General features: G+C 38.2%; 2 protein-coding genes across 4 annotated transcripts; one reads left to right on the top strand and one right to left on the bottom strand.

The window, feature by feature from the left end:
* The first annotated feature begins 67 nt into the window (after positions 1-67).
* LOC121945872 (antizyme inhibitor 1-like) lies at positions 68-16,253 on the top strand. Of its 3 annotated transcripts, none has more exons than XM_042490234.2 (12): positions 68-302; positions 1,987-2,108; positions 9,436-9,646; positions 9,844-10,017; positions 10,873-11,045; positions 12,076-12,210; positions 12,427-12,508; positions 12,614-12,688; positions 13,579-13,744; positions 13,883-13,998; positions 14,657-14,877; positions 15,007-16,253. In XM_042490234.2, the coding sequence occupies exons 3-12, from the start codon at positions 9,545-9,547 to the stop codon at positions 15,119-15,121; spliced, it is 1,359 nt and encodes a 452-aa protein (XP_042346168.1). In that variant the 5' UTR covers positions 68-302; positions 1,987-2,108; positions 9,436-9,544; the 3' UTR covers positions 15,122-16,253. The 3 variants fall into 3 exon arrangements, with proteins under 3 accessions (XP_042346168.1, XP_042346167.1, XP_042346169.1); XM_042490233.2 differs by lacking the exon at positions 68-302 and adding an exon at positions 968-1,193; XM_042490235.2 differs by lacking the exon at positions 68-302 and adding an exon at positions 969-1,193 and having other exon boundaries at positions 14,660-14,877.
* A 1,089-nt stretch (positions 16,254-17,342) lies between these two features.
* Positions 17,343-21,198, bottom strand: LOC121945849 (Krueppel-like factor 10). Its single transcript, XM_042490197.2, has 4 exons — positions 21,042-21,198; positions 20,169-20,399; positions 18,263-19,151; positions 17,343-18,075 (listed from the first exon to the last, which is right to left on the bottom strand). Exons 2-4 carry the CDS (start codon positions 20,388-20,390, stop codon positions 17,813-17,815), a joined length of 1,374 nt encoding a protein of 457 aa, XP_042346131.2. The 5' UTR covers positions 20,391-20,399; positions 21,042-21,198; the 3' UTR covers positions 17,343-17,812.
* Positions 21,199-22,391: the final 1,193 nt, after the last annotated feature.

Here is a 22,391-nt window from a genome sequence, read left to right as displayed (position 1 = left end):
CAGTGTCGAGGAGGGAGACATGCAAATTTATCTCCTTGGAAAAAACACTGCCTCAGACCCTGCATGCTCAGAGGCAGGCACAACTTCTCAAAGTCACAACAACAAAAGCAAGGGGACGGGAAAATCCAGTTTGAGCTTGAATTTGAGGCAAAATTCAGGCTTCCATTCATGTACTTATTTGTCATGGGACTAGTTCTTTGCAACTGCTGATTACAAAAAAAGGGAAGATTCTGCAAACTTTATTGGACAGCATTTTGTCCTTATTACTGAGCCATGGAAAACACAATGAAGACATAACACAGGTAATTCTTAGAAAAATCTGCATTAACCTTTTTAACATAGAGATTATTATTATTATTATTATTATTATTATTATTATTATTATTATTATTATTATTATTGTCATCATCATAGACAGAGCCCAAGATTAACAAGGTGTGATTTTTTGCTGGATATATTTGGATATTTATTTAAATATTCTGAAAATGTGTGTGTGTGTGTGTGTGTGTGTGTGTGTGTGTGTGTGTGTAAAAAATATATAAAATATTTATATAGGCCTATTTATTTCGAGGGTAGCATTATTAATGTTTTAAAATTATTGTTATTGTTGTTAGAATATTAATATTTTTTATTGAAAGTCCGCATAGGGGGTAATTATTGAATAATTTATGTCTTTGTGAACTCCTCCCATTAAAAATGCGTTCAGCTCCCCACATTTTAGTATGATGAGACCGGAATTATGTTTCTATAAATTCTCATTCTTAATTTATGCTTAAGATAAATTTTTAAAAAACAACGTTAAAAATACTTTCATCTGATAGATATTTGGGCATTGCGTTTTTATTTCAACATTGGTGCTTTGCTTTACTCGAAAAAAATTACATTATGTTCATTAATGTTAATTTTATTTTGATATTTAACCGGATATGTAAGTGTTGGTGTCACTGTAGTTTTACCTGCCTGACGCTCCTGTCCGTCGGTCTGTCTTTAACGCACAGTCGACCTCCACTGTTGCCTTCCGCTCGGCCGTTTGAAATAATCCCTACTAGCCTAGCTTGCATCGACGAAACCTCGACCTAATCCACCTCGTCTATGGCCGTTATCATTTTCTCTTTTAGTAACCCCACCACTCTTTAAAAATTCCGCCTAAAAAGAAAAAGCGTTCTGTCCCCTCTTTTGGGCTTTCAGCAGCCGTAAGTACTGCTAACCTGGCTAACCGCGCTGTTAGCTTGCTAATTAGCATGTTGTTTAATTGACCGGGTAACATAGCTTTTGCCAACAAGCTATATATGCTAGTTAAAGGGATTAAAGATAACGTAATGTGTGTAACATTAATATTAAAATTCGAGTAACTAATTCTTGTTAAGCTACAACATGAATTACATCCTATGTTTCTGGGTAGCTAACGCTAATGTCTCCTGCTACCTTTACCAATGAACGCAAAAAGATGTGCTAAAATAGAAAGCTAGGTAGCTTACTGTATGTCAGAAGTATTAAATGTAATTTAGAAATGGTAGCAGGCAGCTTGGTATTTGGCTAATCACGCAGAGTGAACGCGTAAAAACACCTTTTGCTGCTGTGACTCAATATAGCGAAATATATTCATTCATTCTAAACTGCTGGTCATGATTGCATCAGTTTAGCTTACTTTTTATGGACCATGGTCCAAACTAACAAAGGATGGCAGTTCGGGAGTTAACAGCCTTTACAGGAAATATGTGTCACATACAGAGTAGATCATGAATATACACGAGTGTGCAGCTCCCACTTCTCCTTCCGTTGCATTTGAACTCTCAACATTTTTCCTGCTCAGCCGTTTACCAATGTTTCTCTACCACTTACAGATCTGAATGTACAAATACTGCATTAATGTTAAGGCAGACTGGAGCATGTGTCAGCGGGGACACAGTTGCTCTCCCTGTCAGAGTTGTTTTGTCTTTCATTGACCGATTTCTGTGTGTCCTGTCCCCATCTGTCCGTTTGCAGGTGTACAACAACTATCCGGAGGATCTAGGGGCAGCTCTATACCGAGAGCAATTTGACTTCAACGCCGAGCCACCTTGGGATCCTAGCTGATAGTGGACGAGTTCATCTCAGGACTCATCCATGTGAGTACATTCGGTGGAATATATCCTGTTTGACTGAAGAAATGTTCACATTAGTAAAACATATGCAAATAACACATCCTTTGCATTTGTGTGTGTCTCTGCTTCAATAGATATATTTATATATCATTGTACATTAATGCATTGTGACAAATAGTTTTTCTGGAACTCTTGTCAGAAGAAATAGAAGGAATTATTAACAAGCTGTGTGACCCAGATAAATCACAAACAGGCTACAGTTATTTTTGATTTTGCATTTCAGATCTATTTTCAGAACTTCTATGAAAATAACAGGATGCTGTGCTCGGCACTGCTTTTATCACATGTAGTTTTTTTTCTTGCTCTGAATTAGTTGCAATAAAGGAGATAATTATTTGATTATAGATATTAATCCTGCAAATAGTGATTACATTTGCAGTGTAGTTCTTTCTGCAATGTAATGTGAATAGAATGCACGATTAGTTCTTTCAAAAGGGACATGTTGTGAGTAATACAGTTAAGCATTTTCTAAGTTACATAAAGTCTTAGTTGATTTTTATATAGAATTTGGGGTTGAGTTATCTCCCATTCTTTTCTTTTAAGCGTTGTTTCTGCAGGGGACTCCATAATTTTAACCTACGTCTATTTGTAATTCTAACAAGATATGCGAATTTAGACTTCCGGGTTATATAGCGCAGAAGAGATCGCGATATCCGTCTCTTTCCTAGCTGCTACAATTTCTGCTAAAAAATCTCAATTTTGCTATAAAGCTTCATAGCGTAGTGATAGAGTGGTTACGGTAATGTCGAAAGTTGTAAAGTTAAGCAAAGAAAAGAGCAAAGCGTCAAAACAGCCGAAGCTAACGGACTACCAGGTGCGTGGTGAAACACAGAAAGCTAGCGATGATATGGCAGAACAGGGTGCTAATGGGCGGAGAGAACACGGCGATGCCAAGACGGATACTGTACTGGCTGCAATAAATTCCATGAAAGCGGAGTTTTCGACCAGATTTGATGGGATTATGGCGGCGATAAATGATATGAGGAAGGAGGTAAGCGACTGCTCTGAGCGAGTGTCACAAGCTGAGCTACGTATATCCAGCGCCGAAGACGAGGTAGCTAACCTGCAAGCTAAAGTAAACAGGCTGGAGTCAAAAAACTTAACTCTGGAAGAGAAGCTTCTGGACCTGGAAACCAGATCTCGTTTGAACAACCTGAGACTTGTGGGACTACCAGAGGGAGCTGAGGGCCAGGATACATGCTCTTTTTTGGAGAAATGGATTCCAGAGCTGCTAGACCAAGAAATCTCGAGCCCCGTGGTAATTGAAAGGGCACAATCAATCGGACCGATGAGGGACAGCAAGCGCCGCCGAGAACACTAATTATGAAATTTGTCAACCACAAGGACAAGATGTCAGTATTGGCAGACGAAGCTAAAAAGGAGATCCGGTACAAGGACCAGCAAGTCAGGTTCTACTCAGACTTGGCTACGGGAATACATCAACTGAGGAAACAGTTCGACCTGGTCCGGCAGGAGCTGCGCAATCTTGGGATCCGACATGGAGTGATTCACCCCGCCAACCTTTTGGTAACATATAAAGGACAAACCCGCACTTTTTAAGACCCCATGGCGAAGCACAAACGTTCATAAAGACGATCCGGGAGGAAGCCGTGGACAGTTAAATGACGAGGAACAATAACGGTAATGCCGGTACATGAGACTGTGACGGTGTGCTGTATTTGAAGGATGGTGCTATAACAGACTAAAATGATTCAACCACACTGGCTGATACAATATTAGGCAGATAGGACGAGCTTGTCACATAGCTATGCACATGTAAAAAAAAAAAAAAAATATGGATCAGAATTTATTTTTATATTAAAGCTCCATCCATTGGAATCTTAATACATACACTATAATAATTTGGCATATCTTATATGGGGGGTAAAATATGTAAATGCATATGAGGTATAAACTCAGGACAAGATAAGTAATGCCTCAATAGGAGGAGCAGCAGAGATTTGTTTGTTTGTTTAGGAAAATAGGAAGTGGATTGACTGATCCTCACTAAGTGTGGAACTGTTGCAAGCGATAACGGGAGACAGGAGACTTCTGGGGGGGGTTCCCACAATTGTGGGCACGGGGGAAGAGTTCAAGTTCACAGTGTTGGATGTGGTTCTAACATCCAGGTATGTTATGCTTCTCAACAAGTGTATTTTTTTATGGCAAGGTAATCTACTATTTCCCATAGGGAATGTCTCAAGAGTAAATCTTAATTTTGTTTCTTGGAACTGTAGGGGTCTGCAGCAACTTAGAAAAGTCAAACAAGTCATGAATAAGTTAAAGGATATGGACGCCAAAATTGTATTTCTACAAGAAACTCATCTATTAGAAGAGGATACTAAAAAGATTAGGAGGAGGTGGCAGGGTAGTGTATTTACAGCATCATTCTCATCCCAGACCAGGGGAGTTATGACCCTTATTCACAAAACAGTACCATTTCAAGTAAAAGATGTAATCAAAGATAAAAGGGGAAGATACTTAATAGTCCAAGGTTCCCTGGTCTCAGAAAATTTAAATTTAGTGAATCTGTATGGCCCTAACACAGATGATTCTAAATTTTTCGTAGATTTGTTCCTTATGCTATCAACACTAGCGGGACAACATGTAATAGCCGGGGACTTTAATTGTACGCTAAACCCCAACATGGACAGATCCACAGGTACAGATCAATCACACAACAGGTGTAGAACAGTAATTAATCACTTCATTAAGGAATTGAATCTGTTGGATATATGGAGAGAATTGAAACCAAATGCCAAAGCTTACTCCTGTTTTTCTAATAGGTTTCAGACTTATTCCAGAATAGATTATTTTTTAATTTCCTCAGAACTACGATCAAAAATTCCAAATTGTTTCTATGATAATATTGTGATCTCAGATCATGCACCATGTTGTTTGATGTATATGGATAAAAACTGACAAAAGACCCGCCTAGATGGCATTTCCAACATAAATGGTTACAAGATGAAGAATTTGTCAAATATATAGGAAGACAGATAGACGAGTTTTTTGAAATTAATACTATACAAACATCAGCGGGAACAAAATGGGAAGCATTTAAAGCCTTTCTCAGAGGACATATTATTAGCTATACTGGGTCAAAATCAAAGAAGGCTCGTGAGGAACGGTTGCAGCTGGAACAGAAAATAAAAGATTCTCAGAAAAAGTTAATGAGAAAAGTAACTCACAATTGAAAAATGATTTACTAATTTTGAGAGCTGAATATGACAAAGTTTCTGCCTCCAGAGCAGCTTCTAGTCTTTTAAGACTAAGGCAAACATTCTATGAGCAAGGCGATAAATCAGGAAAAGTATTAGCATGGCAGATTAAACAACTAGAAACCAAAACATCAATCACATCCATTATATCCAATGGCCAAACTATTGTGGATCCTCAAGAAATTAATGATGCATTCAAGGATTATTATGAGGGATTATATGATACCAACAATGAAACAGACTTACCAAACCTGAATAGATTTTTAGATAAACTATCAATACCCAATATCCCAAATGAAATAAAAAAATCTAGAGCTAGAAATTACCAAAGATGAAAGAGGATATGCTATCGACAATATGAAGTCAGGGAAAAGGGCTGGACCAGATGGTCTCCCAATTGATCTGTACAAAAAATTTAAGAATAAATTGCTAACACCGCTTTTGGAAATGTTTTTAGAGGCATTTTTCAATGATAGTCTCCCAACTTCTATCAATAGCGCCTTAATTATTTTACTTCCAAAACCAGGTAAGCCCTCTAACAAATGTGAAAACATGAGACCCATTAGTTTGTTAAATTCTGATCTGAAGATAATATGTAAGCTCTTAGCAAAACGCTGGAAAGCTATTGCCAAGTATTATTGATAGAGACCAAAATGGTTTCATTCGGGGAAGACAAGGTTTTCATAATGTGAGAAGGATATTGAATATTATTCATGCAAATAAAGAAATGTCTGACACAGCGCTTCTATCATTAGATGCCGAAAAGGCCTTCGATCGGGTCAAATGGCCTTATCTTTTCAAAGTTTTAGAAAAATTTGGGTGTGGGAACAACTTCATAAAATGGGTTCAGGTGATATACAAACATTCCACAGCTGAAATTATAACAAATAAAAATGTTTCAAAACCAATAAAAATTAGGTAAAGGATGCCCGGCCAAGGTTGCCCTCTCTGTCGCCCCTACTGTTTACACTAATGGAACCTTTCGCAATAGCAGTGCGATCACACTCTGAGTTTAGTGGAATAGCTGAGGGCGACGAAGCACAGAATAGCTTTATATGCTGATGGCGTAATTCAATGATGACAAAATTAAATAAAACAATTCCAGCCCTGTCACAGCTAATACATGCATTGGTGTTGTCTCAGGGTATAAAGTAAATAATACTAAGTCTCTATACTACTACTTAAAGCATCTGAAAGACAGAACCCAATCACTGAAGCAATCCAATTTAATGTTGTAGAACAATTTAAATATTTGGGAGTACAGATTTTGCCAAGACTAGAACATGTTGTCAGTGTTAACTATGAACCTCTGATGATAGAGACGAATGAATCTATTGAGAAATGGATGTCATTACCAGTATCTACAATTGGAGAATTAATATTTTATGAACATTCTACTCTAAATTCCTTTATTTATTCCAAAACATTCCCTACCGCCACCTTCAGACTTGTTTTCTAAAGTTAAAAAATATTCCTTAGATTTATATGGAACAATAAGAGGGCACTTCTGTTTGTCTCTCACTGTACTTACCATTTGACAGAGGAGGTTTAAAATGTCCAAATTTGATGTGGTACTACTGGGCTGCACAGCTGAGGTCTGTCATGTTTTATTTTTTCAAAAATGATTCTCCTCACTGGACAGAAATGGAATGTTATGGTCTAAAATTGCCCTCTTCCCTTATATATATACACTCAGACACAGAAAAAGACTACGAGAAACAAGCTAAAATCCAATTGTAAAAACACATGGTAAAGATATGGTATGATATAAAAAACATTTAAAAAGAAACATACCCTTATCACAATATAGTCCAATATGGGGTAATCACTTCTTTTGTACCAGGTAGAGCAGATGCAACTTTTAAATTATGGCACTTTAAGGGACTTAGAACAATCCAGGATCTATATATGGTAGACTCAGATATATTGATGTCCTTTGATGAATTGAGGTCTAAATATAAACTTAGTAGAAAACATTTCTTCAAATACCTCCAGCTTAGAAGCTTTGTTAAAGCGAATCAAGACAATACACTCACCAGACCTTTACGATCTTTGTTGGAAGGAATGATGGTAAAAGACAGTTTGAGAAAGGGTATCATATCAGAGTTTTACAGTTTGATGACATCTGGCTCATCTGAAAGTTCACAATTTAAGTTATATGCCTGGAAAGAGGACTTGCAGAGTGAAATTTCAGATGAAGATTGGAAAATAGCCTGTGCCGATGCCCAGTCCAAAAGTATTAATACACGCCTAAAACTAATACAATATAAATGGTTAATGCGAACATATAAGTTACCTGTGGAACTAAATCGATACAGAGAAAACATACCAGACACATGCACAAAATGTATGGAACATAAAGGGACATGGTTTCACTGTATTTGGCAATGCACAAAGATTCAGAAATTTTGGAAGAGGTAAGAGCCAATCGAGAAGATCATTTCAAAACAAATTTCACTGGACCCTAAGCTCTTCCTGTTGGGCTTATATCCAAAGATACATAATTATAGTAACAATGAACGAGCATTTATAGACCTCAGCTTACTGAATGCCAAAAAATGTATTGCACATTTATGGAAAAATACTCACAGACCAAATACAGCTCAATGGATGAGACAGATGCTATCAGACCTTCCATTAGAAAGAATAACTTACATATTGAAGGCTAAACAGTACATATTTGAGAATATCTGGAGACCTTTCATCAATTATGCCAAGAAACTTGATTTAACAGATGATCAAGGTCACTGATTGCTGTAGACGATACAGTTCCTAAACTTTTCCAAGTTTTATTTATGTGCTACATTTTGTATCTACTACAATTTAAAATCCACTTAGTATAGATTACCATTTGTTAATACAGGAGGAGCAAATTATTGTTGAGTCTGTGTTCATTTGTCGGTTTTTGTTTGTTGTTTTTTTTTTTGTTTTTTTTTTAGAGCTAAAACAGTTTTTTGGATAGGCTGTTAACTGCAGAATTGATAATTACGTTTTTTTTATGATCAGTTGTTCAGTCTGAAGACTGTCCTTCTTTAAAAAGGATCAGGGATGTGCCTCAACTGTGGGCAGGGGAAAATAGCTGAGGATGCCATTTTGGTCCTTGGCAAACACTGATATCTTCTCAGTTTTTCGGACATAGTGGACGGTTCAACAGATTGGAGATCAGGAAGATGATGAACAGGACTATTGGACAATATTTGGTCTTAGATTGCAGCCCTCTTTATTTATTTATTTTTGTATTTTGTTTTTGAAATAAGGAAGCAAACTGTCAGCATACACTGAATGTAAAAGGCTGATCTCATGCTGTCATGCTGGTAAAATGTTAATAAAAATATTGTGGAAAGATATGCGAATTTCACAATGAAATTGAGGAGGCACTGCAAATGTACCCATCTCTCTTTCTGTCAGTTCGTGTGTTAGTATCGGACCTGTCATTATTCTTGCAGAATATTTCCCATCAGACTTCACAGGGTTTGTGGGAGTAATGGGCATACTGCACTCTTTGGGTGAGGTCACCCCCACCTTGACCCAGTTGTCAGCAATACAGCAGGCTTTCTAGGCACATTGTTGGTCTCCCTGTTTGACCTCCCAAAACTATAGCCCTGTCACATCTGCTCCAGTCCAGACAACTGTGCCTCTCCGATGTATTGTGCAACATTATTGAAAGTAAAGTTGTGGCAGCAATGCCGCCAGTATTGTACCTTTTTTAATTCCAGCAAAAAGAACCTCCACGGGTCACCAGCTCAGGGATTAATGGTGAATGTTGGGAGTAATTGATGGTAAAGTAAATGAACTCTGTGCCCCAGACTCTATTTTCACAACGGCTCTTTAGAAGAATAGGCCTCTTGGACAAAGCTATCCTGTAACGTAGAGCCTGCTCTGTGCTCTGATTGGATGCTCCCTGAAAATGACTTGTTTGATTGGGGATTTCATCAGACAGGTTTAGCTTCCAGCAACTGAATAAACTAGAAACTGGCTGGACAACATCAATGAATATGCATTATCCAGATATGACTGATTTGTTTTGCTTCTTTCTGTCTTATGTTGCCTTCTCTCATTTTCTTGTACAGTTTGTTGCACAAGTCTAGGACCCCAGGGGCTCAAGAGGGTGCGAGCAAGACCACTTCGGACTAGCCACGTTCTTTATGCCTGTTGGATTAGAAGAAAACGGTTGAGAGGATGAAAGGAATCACTGATGAACCACAGTACTCTGTCTGTCTGCTGGAGGGAGGAACAGCCCTCTATGACGTGATTGACAATCACATTTATGAACAAACTCTGGTAAGGGGTCTCACTGCAACAACATGCACATTTGGCACAAGCCTAACACACCTCAATTTCTTACTGTCTTTGCTTTGTCTCTTATTGTATTGTGTCATTTATTCACATTGAAAGGTCACACACAGACACACTTTTGCAAAAGGTGGCAGTGTGTATTTTCTCTGATTCATCCACATTTCTTTTTCCTTCTTCCTCAGTCTGAGAAGAATGCATTCTTTGTAGCAGACCTGGGAGTTATAATGAGGCAGCATGTTCGCTGGCGAACCCACATGGCCCAAATTCGACCCTACTACGCTGTCAGATGCAACAGCAGTCCAGCTGTTATTGAAGTTCTTGCTGCCCTTGGCACTGGATTCATTTGTACCAACAAGGTACTCTCTCACAGACTTGTTATATCATTGTTGTCAGTTCAGGGTTTGCAACACAAAATAATCATAGAGATGATACGCTCTGTTTGGGCTCAGTCTTGCACACTCAGCTGAATATCGTTTTATTAACAAGTGCTTTTAAAGAAGTTTACTACCGTCATTTTTTGGTTCATTAATGTACTATGCCTCTCTGTACTTAAACACATACTACTACTTTTGTCAAGATTTATATTGCACAACTCTTGGTACACAATTTGTAAAAAAGACCTAGAGCAGTGATACTTGATTCACAGCCTGTGGGCCAGGTTTGGCCCATGTTAGGGTGGAGTGTGGCCTGCTAGCATCTTCTAATTCACATTGAATTGGATTCACACAGGATTTGTTTGTACTTTAAATGCATAGAAATGCACCAAAATAGAGCTTGATTATTCAAAATAACTGCCTGGGAAGGACACCCAGACCCAAACATAAAAACCATCTAATACATGTAGTAGCTCTACATAATGATTTATGTCTCTACAGTAGTTGAGAAATTAAAGTACCTGGAAACGTATCCACTGTATCACAAGAAAAATTGGACAAATAGCTCAAAATCCACTTTATATCTTGAAGACCATCAAAAATATACATCAAACATAGTGTTTTTTATTACTTGGCCTGGCCTCTTGTCATTTTACAAATTGGCCCCTGTAAAAAGCAAGTGCCTGACATAGAGGCACCACCAAGTGGTCAGTGTTTCTCAGTGCCAAGCTTTTTCTATATAACAATGCAGGATTGTTATGATATGATGAACTGTTGACTAGCCCACATACATTATATTAATGAGACACTCTTCTGTTTTTGTCTCTTGTAATTAAGTCTGAGCTTGAGCTGGTCCAGAACCATGGCATTCCCTCTGAAGATATCATCTACAGCGGCATTTGCAAACAGGTCTCCCAGATTAAATACGCTGCTAAGAACAGCATTGACCTGCTGGTGTGTGATAATGAAGCTGAGCTTCGCAAGATTTCTCGCTGCCACCCCAATGCCAAGTAAGTGCTTGATAAGTATTAGCGCCAGTGCCAGTGATCATGTGACTTGAAAGCTGCTATTTCAACACCTTCAAGTAGTTGGCTTTGTGCCATTATGTTACCTTTTTAACTTTTTAATAGATGACATCGCATCACCCAAATCCTGGCTTCCACCCATTGGCTCCCTGTTCGTTTTAGAATTGATTTCAAGATTTTACCGATCCCTTTAAAAGGTCATCTGTGTCTGGCCCCAAGCTACATGACAGAAATGTCGACCCGTCATGAGCCAGTTCACAGCCTTAGATCCTCAGGTGGCTTCCAAAGTCGAGGCTTAAATCTTAAGGTGACCGTGCCTTTGCCATCAGGGCCGCTCAGCTTTGGAGCGACCTGCTTGAGGAGATGAGGCTCGCAGAATCAGTGACTTCTTTTAAACCACTTCTTAAAATCCATTTTTATACACATGCTTTTATGTGATGTCATCTTTTTATTTCTTTTATCTTTCTAATTTATGTTTTATTTGTTTTATTTATTTTTATTTATTTATTTTTTATTTTTGTTGTTATTTTTGGTTTATTTCTTTGTATTATTTTACATTTACATTTTACGTCTTGCATTAATTGTTTATGTGGTTTTAATTTTATCCTAACTCCACCCTAGTTTTGTTTCGCTCGTGTTCAGTGGGACTGTTTTTTTTTCAGTTGTTGTATCGCCATCTATGTATCCCATTTCTGCTTTGCTGCGTGTGTCAAAGCACTTTGTAAAGTCTGTTTTTAAAGGTTCTGCATAAATGAAGTTATTATTTTTACACCTGTTTTATATACCACCCATCTTACAAGATTTCGCTTAAAATACAGCAGGTTGTTTTTTATCTTCTGATATATTGCCAGTTGCAAAGGACTTTGTCTAGTCATGTTTTGTAAAATTATCTGGTCTTGGCTTCAGATATTTTATAGTTTAATATGCCAGTTCTTCAGCTTATTCTAGTTGTGTACCACTTTTATTTAACTCATCTGGTTTCTCCTTCCCTCTTTGTGTCCTTTATTTGATTCAGGCTGCTGCTACAGGTCTCAACAGAAGCATCCAGCCAGGACGATGAGATGAGCATGACATTTGGCTGTTCGCTCAAGGACTGCAGGCATCTGCTGGAGAGAGCGAAGGAGTTGGGTGTGCAGGTGGTCGGGGTCAGGTGAGACCTACAAAAAAAAAGCACTGTGTCTGGTTATGAAGCACTTTTAAGAAATATACATATATATACATATATGCACAAGAGCCAAGGCAGCACTCTTTAACTCAGCCTGAACATATTTAGTTCAACCTGCTTAGGGATCAAATTTTAACTCCATGGAAAGGTGCCAAAAGCTTGACCATTAACTGCCCTTTTTCCCTCATTTCCTCCCCGCAGGTCGAACATTTCCAGCTCCTGTGAGGACGACCAGGTGTACGTTCATGCCATATCTGATGCCCGTTGTGTCTTTGATATGGGAGTAAGTGATCTTCGTGTTCATTTTTCTGACTAGCATGAAGTACGGAAACACTTTGGTGATCACTGGTGTTACTGGTTGCTTATTTACAATCTTTGTCTGTTTCAGGAGGAAATTGGCTTCAACATGAAAATCCTGGACATTGGCGGTGGTTTCAGTGGCTCTGAGACCCAGCTGGAACTGGTCAGTATCTTATCTGCTTTTTACATGATACTAATTAAGGACACATTTGGCAGTTTAACCTGTATGTGCAATGCTGGTTAAGAGTTATTTTACAATAAAGATTGAGCTGTTCCCTTGGTCTATGTTTACAATGGAATTCCACTGTTACAATATTGCAATCATCACCACAACATCATTTTATTGCATTTAAGTCACATTCTTTTAGAATTATGAGAAGAAGAAAAAAATCATATTTTAATTCAAATAGTATTTTATATCAAGCATAGCTGGCCTGATTTACCCTTTGCAACCTGAGAAAATGGGCCTGATTTCTTTTAAAAACATGGGAAGAAGGCAATGAGCAACAATAGACAAACATTACCCAAAAAATTTGCAAGAATTTAGTTTTTTTTAAAATAAAAGTACAGTTAAATTACCTTTAAATAGTAAAATAATTAAATAAATAAAAAGAAAGTTAAACAGACAGAAAAGACCTGGAAATAGTGCTTAAAAATATAATAATTTTGTAACAATTGTAATCAGTCATTATGATAATTATGAACATTGTTTTAACTTAGCCTTTTTATGACATTTTCCCTAGTTTTTTTAAAGAGTTTATCGAAATTACTCATTTCTTGCAATTTGTGAAATACTTATAACCAATTTGCTTCTTGCCTTTCCTGTGTTTTTGAAAGAAATCAAGCCAATTTGCTGAGGTTTCAATGGGTTAAATACTTAAGGCATCTGAAAGCAGCATAATGTAAGTAATGTAAGCACCCCAGCTGTCAAAGAGTTAAACCACTCCTCCAAGGCCAACCATATAATTGGATTAAGTAACATTTTTACTGTACATTTTTAAAAGCTGTACACATTTTGGTTCCTCCTTTTTACCACAGTCGTCTCTTTTGCAGATCAACAGTGCTGTCATGTCTATGGTGGACCTTTACTTCCCTCCTTCCACTGGAGTCTCCATCATCGCTGAGCCCGGCAGCTTTTTTGTGTCCTCTGCTTTCACTCTGGCTGTGAACATCATCTCCAAGGAGGTGGTGGCACGTGATCGCCAGGACCAGGGACATGGTCAGTGGCATGGTATTCCCTGAGAGAATATGTTAATAAAGATATTAAAGCTTCTTTTAGTCTGACTGCATCCCTGCCACAGAGAGTTTTAAAATGAATCCATTTCACAGATTTTTTTTCTGCCATCTCTCTGAACAGATGATCCATCTCCAAACGATGAGCCGGAGTTCCAGTACTACATGAATGAGGGAGTGTACGGATCATTTGCCAGCAAACTGTCTGAAACGCTGATTCCTGCTCCATCCGTTCACAAGGTGAGTCTGTGAAATTCTCTTATGCTTGAGATTTAACCACAGCATGTTTCTCAGTTAAGTTTTTTTTATTAAGTGGACATGATAGTCAAACATCACATCCTAATAAAAAACCATCTATGAGAGGTAGAATGGGTATTTTTTATAAAAGTGTTTTTCTACTCAGTTAAAAAAAAAATCCAGTCAATGCAAGCACTGTTGAAAAAAAAAATCTGTGAAAGTGCAGAAACAACTGAAGCGCAGTCAAGAGCATGCCATTGATGTCGGCCCACACTCTGCCATTACAAGCCCCAAATTTTTCTTTCTTTGACTACACATCAACACTAACATATTCCCAAAAATCTTCACCCCAGAAAGAACGTTTTAAAAGATCTATTTTCAGACCTAAAATGTAGTGTGTGGAGGAAAAGCCAAAATGCATGGAAAAAGCTATGTTTTCAAATGTGCCTGTTTGTGTGGACAAGGCCTCATTTTCCTTTAATAATGTTGTAGAAATGTTGAAATGAATTTCATGATGTAAAAACTGAAAACCATGTATAGGTAGATGCAAGTAAAAAGGCTAGGCATGCTAAATGCGATTTCTTACAACCCAAACCCAATCTAGTTGTTCAGGATTGTTGTTGTGTTGGATTACTAAATAACCTCTCCCCTCTTCCTTTAGCAGAACACGTCCCTGGATGCTCCGGTGTTCAGCAGCAGCCTGTGGGGTCCCTCTGGGGATGACCTGGACCAGGTAGTGGAGCACTGTCTATTGCCTGAGCTCAACATCGGAGACTGGCTCACCTTCACCCAAGCAGGAGCTTACAGTATGGGCCAGCCACTCTGCACCGCCACTGACTCACCACCACCCCCTGTATACTACGTTATCTCCTCCAGAGACTGGTAAGTGACTCAATGGTGGGGTATTTTCAAATTAAAAGCGTGTTGCAAAGATCACAGTTCAAAAGAAACCCTCAGAATGTTTTCTGTGCAAAAATGTGTCCTTGACGCCTGTTTGTTGTCGCCCACCAGGTTTGAGATGCAGGACACTGGTGTCACCCATGAGGCTACGCTGAAGAACTTCTCTTTGGTCCCTTATTTTCTAAATTCCTGCCAAACAGAGGCTGCTCTGTCTGTCCCAGCTTAGCACTCATCTGACTAGGGAGACTTTTAACTTGACTGGTTTCTGCTGCTAGCTTCCTCTGGTCTACATTCCACTGGGATGGACTAAAACGACTGCAGATATAGCTGGGACCAGGCTGAACTCATGTTACAAACCCCAGTATTCTGTATAGCAAGTCATTAGACCTGGAAAACCCAAATTGATGTTAATTAGTGTGCAACAAAATGGATGAGTCCTCCAAGACAGATGCATTCTTCCCTTTGCTTCAGGCATCCCATGGCTCTACAGTTTACACCCATACAGTTGACATGTAATGATAATTAATTATTATATCTGACAGATGTATTATCTATGTCTTCATCGCTGTTGCCAGTAAAGTAAAATGTTTATCCCTGAGTGAAAGTGCATTCAAACGGAAACACAATTCTGAGATCTTGTGAGATTATTTGCTACAAGATGCATATTTATGATTTTAACTGGTTGTATAGTTTATTGTGTTACAAGAGCCTGATTTCATTATTCCATTTTATGACATGTTGTCCTCAGTGTTTGGAAATGAACGTGTGCATACGAAGGTGTATTTACTCGTATTTGTTCAAGTAAATGAAGCCAGTGTGATCTATGTTTGGTATCACCAGGAAATCCACGTGTAGGAAAATTCTTTGCGGGCTGCTCTGGTGTGATTGAGAAGTTAGTGGCTCAGTGTTTAACAATTAACTGGTGTTTTAGAGTTTTTTCTTAATGAGTCACTTGGTCCCAGACTAGAGAAGCAACAGCAGGTAACTGCTATGTCAGGACATAGCGCAGCAGGTTCATTAGACAGCATGTGCTGCAGACAGAACAAGGGATGTGTTGATGGAAAACGAATCAGCTGACATGAATCTGAGTCTTTCAAAAAAGTATTTATAATGCTAGAACCTGTTTTGCTATTTGAATTGAATTTGATTTCTTTTTTCTTTTTCAAAAATTAGAGGATTGTGTTGAAAGAATATTATTTTCCGACTCTGCAAGTATTCTTGCAAAGTGTGTACTATATCTGTGAAGTTGTGTCCCAATCTGTGTTTAAGGCATGATGAATTATCAGGCATTTGCCTGTCAGTAACTTATGTATCTGTGCTTGTCAACATGAGCAGTAATAAACATCTCATTGACTGGACTGTGAACCACTGTGTGTTATTATTAATAAGGTGAAAAGGGTAAAAGTTTCGACTAACATATCAACATTAAGACAATTTCCCAGTGTATTACTTATGTTTAGACTGATTTTTTTTCATATTATGAGTTTTCCAAAATGTTTAAAAATGCTAATGAGGCATTATCTTATTAAACGTTCAAAATATTTGAACATTGGATGAAGCCAGGCTCAAAGTTCTACTTTCATTTTGTTGATATTAGAGTGAAAGATATTTTCTTTTTTACATTTTTGGGGAATTTCAGATATCTCTTTATCAATTTATAAATCAGTCATTAAAAATAAATATTTGCCATGTTTTAGTGATAAAATGATCCATAAATTAGGCTATGAATCAAATATGAACAGACCCCTCAGTAAAAAAAACAAAATATAAAGCATAATATACTGTAGATAGGAATAAATCGGGAAAGTTTGGTGTATATAAGTGCTAATGAAATGGAGATTTTTGGCTCAGAGTATGAGAAAAAACTGCCTTAAAAGAGATATATATTGTAAAATTCCATACATATTTAGACAAAAATAAGACAATTTTAACAATATCACCATGAATTTTCCCTAGCTATTAGGACAATTATTTTTGTAGTAACATTTTCTTGAAATGTTATGTTTAATATGCAAGTAAGACATTATCTAGTTAAATATGGACTTTTGCATACATTTCCAGAACAGAAGTTGCTAAAATAAACAGCTAAATGTGTTTTTCGAGGGTTTTTCTTTCCTGTAGTCTGAAAGAATACATGTTATGGAAGCAAAATAGCCTAAATTCTCAAAATTGATGACTTATTTTCACCTGTAGTGTCTCCCCTTTACAGACCTATAATTTTCTTATGGATGCCCTGCTGCTACTGCACATACATACCTACATAACAGGTAACCACTTTCAGAAATCATTTCATAACATGATGACTTAGTTCATTTCTTATCCTGGATAATGTGATCAAAGGCTAACAACGAGTTATTCTCCCTCTGCAATTACATGTTAAGTTGGCAGGACACATGCTACACTAAAAGAGATCTGGACATTTAAAAACAAAAAAACAAAAATCAAGAAAATATATATTCAACTTTAATAAAGAATTCTATTTTCCCTGCAAGAAATAAATGTGCAAAATTGTTTTGTTTTTTTTTTAAACAAATAGATTAGTGTTTGGCACAAAGGAGCAATATTTAACATTCTTTGGTCTTGTATAACTGAAAAGTAAACATGTTTAGCATTCATTTGTAAAAGTGTGATGGAAATGCATTACAAAACAGTATCTAAAGTTGATATTTTCCGTGTAAATACTGTATTTAGTGTTAAAAGCAGTCGTTTGAAGTCAGATATAATCAGACTCAACACCTCGTCCTTATTCAAACAATCAAAGACTTTAAATGCAACTTAATGTACTTTTCAGCCGTGTTGTTCCAGTGTAATGAGCTGTCTGGCGATGTGTAGAGGCACACACTCCTCCGCACTGTTAGACTCACAAAGCCTCACATTCAGTATCACAGTTTTTACTTTGCCGTCTCATCAGGACATCTCAGAGAGAGTTTGATGACGACAGACAGAGTGTTGTGGAAGCAGCAGCCTGGGCGACCTTTAACATCCAGCAGGGCGTCTTCCTCTCTGCTAGGTGTCGTCGGGCGTGCTTAGCGAGGTGGTCGCTGCGCATGAAGCGGCTTAAGCAAACAGGACAGGCGAACCGTTTCTCTCCTGTGTGAGTACGTCGGTGGCGTGACAGCTCATCGGAACGAGCGAAGCGTCTCTCGCAGCCCTCCCACTTGCATTTGAAGGGCTTTTCGCCTGTTGAAACACATAAAGTAAAGTGGAAAATGAGGATTTGGGGGATTTAGCCCTACCGGGTGGATAGAGGAATCTCATTCATCACATATCTTTTTACAGATGATGCTGCCCTTTAAGTATCCAAAAATTTGATCTCTGATTAAAATACTTTTTTTCAAAATCTGTATTAAAATCTTTCATGTCTTACCTGTGTGTGTCCTCATGTGGGCCTTGAGATGGGAGCTCTTGAAATACGTCTTCCTGCAGACCTCATGGGGACAAATATGACTGCGAACACGGGACACTTCTGGCTGCAGTGGGTTTTGTCTTTGCTCCAACAAGGCACGACCAGGCGCGGGGGCGATGGCTGCCAGCTTGGTGCCACCAGGGGTCACCGGTGCTGGCTGGATGTAGAGTGTAGGGACAGTCGGCTGTGAGACAAGGAGCATGACAGGGCATTTTGCCATCTGACCCCCTAGGAGGAAGACCTGGGCAGGAGAAGCTGCTAGTGTTTGTGGTTGCATGTGCTGCTGTTGTGGTGCAGTGGTGATAGGAAGGTGTTGCTTCTGACCGTCAGAGGGTGAGACGGAGGAGGAAGAAGACGGGACAGGAAAGATCTGGCAATAGACAGGCACAGAAGAAACCCCTGAGCATCCAGCTGGGGCAGAGGAGACAGCCTGAGATGTGTGTGATTTATCATCCAGACTTGAAGCACTCATTTGGGTCTGGCTGGCTTCACCCACATTTGGCAGAGTCACAGTGGAAGACTCGAGTGTTACAGCTGCATTAGAGTCACTCTGTATTACACTACTCTCTTTACTGTTCAGCCCAAATTCAGAGCTCAAATCTGTTTTTAAGTCTTTTGAATGGTCTTGAGTGAGTCTGGGGTGGACGTCACAGGAGCCACGCTGACCCTCTGAAGTGTGACGGATTACACTGGTGCACTGAAACCGCTGTGGAGAAGCGACCGTGTGCGTCTGCAGGTGAGTCTCCTCTACTGGCTGCCAGCTTCCAGCTGCTGCAGGCTGAAGTGAGGTTGCTGCTGAGGGTGAATGGGTGGCTTCAAAGTTGAGTGGACTGTATGGCGGTGTCATACACTGAAAAGACAGGAGGGTTATTCATTCATTATTTCATTTAAAAAATCAATCTTTCAAAATGGATATCTTTTTTCAAATTGATGCGAAAAGCCCCACTCTTATCAAAGGGCATTTATATAATTTCTCATTAAATAGAAAGTTCACTTATTTTTGATTTTGGAGTGAACTACCCCTTTGAGTTGTATATATGTGTGTATATTTTTAAATGAATATTTGTGTATATATGTGTGTATATTGGTATCTTATATTTTTTGTTCTTCATTTTATACTTCACATTTGACTTGAATTGATTATTGTTAACTTGAGTTTTTTTTCATTGTTTTATATTAACTTTTGTACAGCACTGTGTAATTGTTAATTTTGGTATGTAGGCTACTACATAAATAAACTTTATCATTATTGCTACTTGACAAATGTATAACTGTCATTAACCCTTTTACACTTATGCAAATTGGCTTGATTTCTTTCAAAAGCATGAGAAGAAGGCAATCAGCAGTGAAACAAATGACCCAAAAATTAGCAATGAATTAGCTAAAAGTGCAAGAACATGACATGCAAATTGTAATACAATTCGTAATTATTATAATTATACATAAAGTTTTTCCCAAACTTTTTAATTTTTTTTTCCCAAGACATTTTTCTTAAGCTTTTTGAAAATCATTTTTTAAAATCTACTAATTTCTTGCAGTTCATAGACCATTTCTTACCAACTCGGTTACTGTCTATTTTCCCATGTCCCTGAAAGAAATCGTACCAATTTTCTCAAAAGTTTAAATACTTGTGAAAGGTGTCTGAAAAGAGCACGAGGAAAATGATGCTCCAGGTTTCAAAGGTTTAACCTTAAGCCAGGAGCACAATGCAAAAAGATGGTCCAGCAGTGCTCAGAGCAAGTTAGAGATGACTTTGCTGGCCAAAATTCAAGTAAAAGCAAGTAGCAGAGCATAGACAACCTTCAAAGTGATGTTAATACTATATTCTGGGCCAGATTACAAGTGTCAACCAATATGAATCACTTACCAAAAGAGGGTCCTGTGGAGCAGTGGACCCATACAGGACTGAGTCATCCTCCGAGCAGTCGGAGGACGGAGTCAAGGGTCTGAAGTGCCTGAGCTTGAAGCTCCGGGTCTTCCAGTGTTTAGTCATGGACATCAGAGCCTCCACAGCCTCCATGTCACCTGCACCCAAAGCAGCAGGCTGGAATTCACTCTGCATGTCTGCATGGAGCTCCTCAACTTCCATGTTGTAGCTCTGACAAAAGAGCAAAATGAGTGTAAGACACCTTTGATCATACATTTTGAATATATGACACGTTGTTGTTTGTTAGTGAACTTGTCTTCACGAGATCATTTGTATCTCTGTTGAATTTAAAGATTTACACAATCAACCACAGACTTTGTACATTTTGGGAAAAGACATGGGCTAGTCCACGAAGTCCCAGCATGCTCAATCAATAGTTTAATTGATTTTGCCATTCATCAGTATATGCAGAATATGTAAAGGATCATGTGAAGTGAGCATGATCAGCTGCTGCTCTCTCAGCCCTTTCACCTACTTCCCTGGGGGACAAAAGCACCAACTGTGCAGCTGCTTACACAAACACTTCACTCCTCCCTGACCATGACACACACACATCACACACACCTTCATATTCCTGACCAACTATCACTGCTGGTGGAATGAACTATGACCCAGATATTAACTATTCATCATAAGCCTTGACAACCATAAATAAATATGGAATAAACAAAAGCAATTACACTAGGTATCTATATCTATCTATATTTAAGATTATAATATATTTTAGGATTTTTAAAAATATATTTTAGAATTTAAATACTCCTCATTTAATAAGATGGAATACATGACACTGTTAAAAATGTATTTACTTACTTTTTTGCGGCTGTTTTAGGTGTTCAGATATCCGGTTTAACTCCAGAGTGCTCGTCCTTCCTTCTCAAACCAAAATTGGATGTTTTCTAATCGGCCTTGATTCCCATTCAAAGTTTCAAACGCGGTGAGGAAGAGGTGGGCCGGACTTAACCTGTTGACCAATAGGACGCAAAGGTGTGTTAGTCGCCGACCAATGGGAGCGAGACTCGCTGCGTGATCGGGGCCTGACAGCACCGTGAAGGCAGCGTGGTACACAACAGCATGGGCGTGTGAAAAACATTCCTCACAACACCTCCCTTCACCGACCCACCCCCACTAATACACACACACACACACACACACACACACCTTCCATGACTAATCAGATTTTAGAAAGATGAAACAAAACAGATGCTCGCATTCAGCAAGATGTTGGTTCTCAATATAGATTTATCCAGATTTAATCTAATATTTTTGGCATTATAATTAAGTTTAAATACTCACTAATTTCCCCCAAAATGCATTATGCAACATTATTACACTATCAAATGACCAAAATCTAGGCCACAGGCAAAGCAAATCTTACTCCTCAAAATGTGTGTGTAATTGACTCAATAGGAATGTATTGTCACTTTAGCCAGAATTTGCCTCCAAAAATATTTGTAAAGTTGTTTTGAAGTTTGGACTATAAATGATATGCTGCAGTTCAGGCTGTTTATTGTTGGATGATTGGCTGCATCAGAGAAACTGATGAAGCTCTTAATATACTCCAACAATGTCTTAGTAGCCATAGTAAACTGCATTTATTTGGAATTTTTTAAAAGAATTCACAAAAACAGCCAAAAATGAAAGCCGACTGGAAACACAATAAATCAAACACAAAGAAAAAATGGAAGACAAATGTGTTAAAATATGTTAGAATATAGTAAAATTAATATATCTTCAAAGGGGTTTAAAATAGGCTAATTGATTTTAGCCTTCAACAGTTTCACGCCTTGCACTAGAACAGTGGCTCAGAAAATGTGCTCTTATTATCATCTTTTAAACATGTTGGACTTGAAACCCAAATAAACCCCCCATGAATTCATCAGTGACTTGAATATAAACTGTAAAAATAAACCATATGTTTTAAGTTAAAATAGTTAGTATTTGGGCTGCTTTAAAATTTAAGTTGATCTATTTCTCATCTGGTACAATAGAAGAGGCATCGGCTTTCCTCAATTGGCAAAATTGAAGTTGAAGTTTAACTGACCTCGATTTTTTTACCCAACTTTTTTTTTGGGGGGGGGTCAAGTAGATTAGGCCTCTTTCCTGCGTGGGTGAGAGAGGTCAGCCAACAGGAGATGGCCTGAGGCAGCCTTGCTGTGGATT

This window comes from Plectropomus leopardus, chromosome 11, assembly GCF_026936395.1.
Source record: "Plectropomus leopardus strain MGB_pleo_1.0 chromosome 11, ASM2693639v1, whole genome shotgun sequence".
NCBI classification, from domain to species: domain Eukaryota; kingdom Metazoa; phylum Chordata; class Actinopteri; order Perciformes; family Serranidae; genus Plectropomus; species Plectropomus leopardus.
The sequence above is the reverse complement of the archived record's forward strand: the minus strand, read 5'-3'. Positions and strand labels throughout refer to the sequence as shown.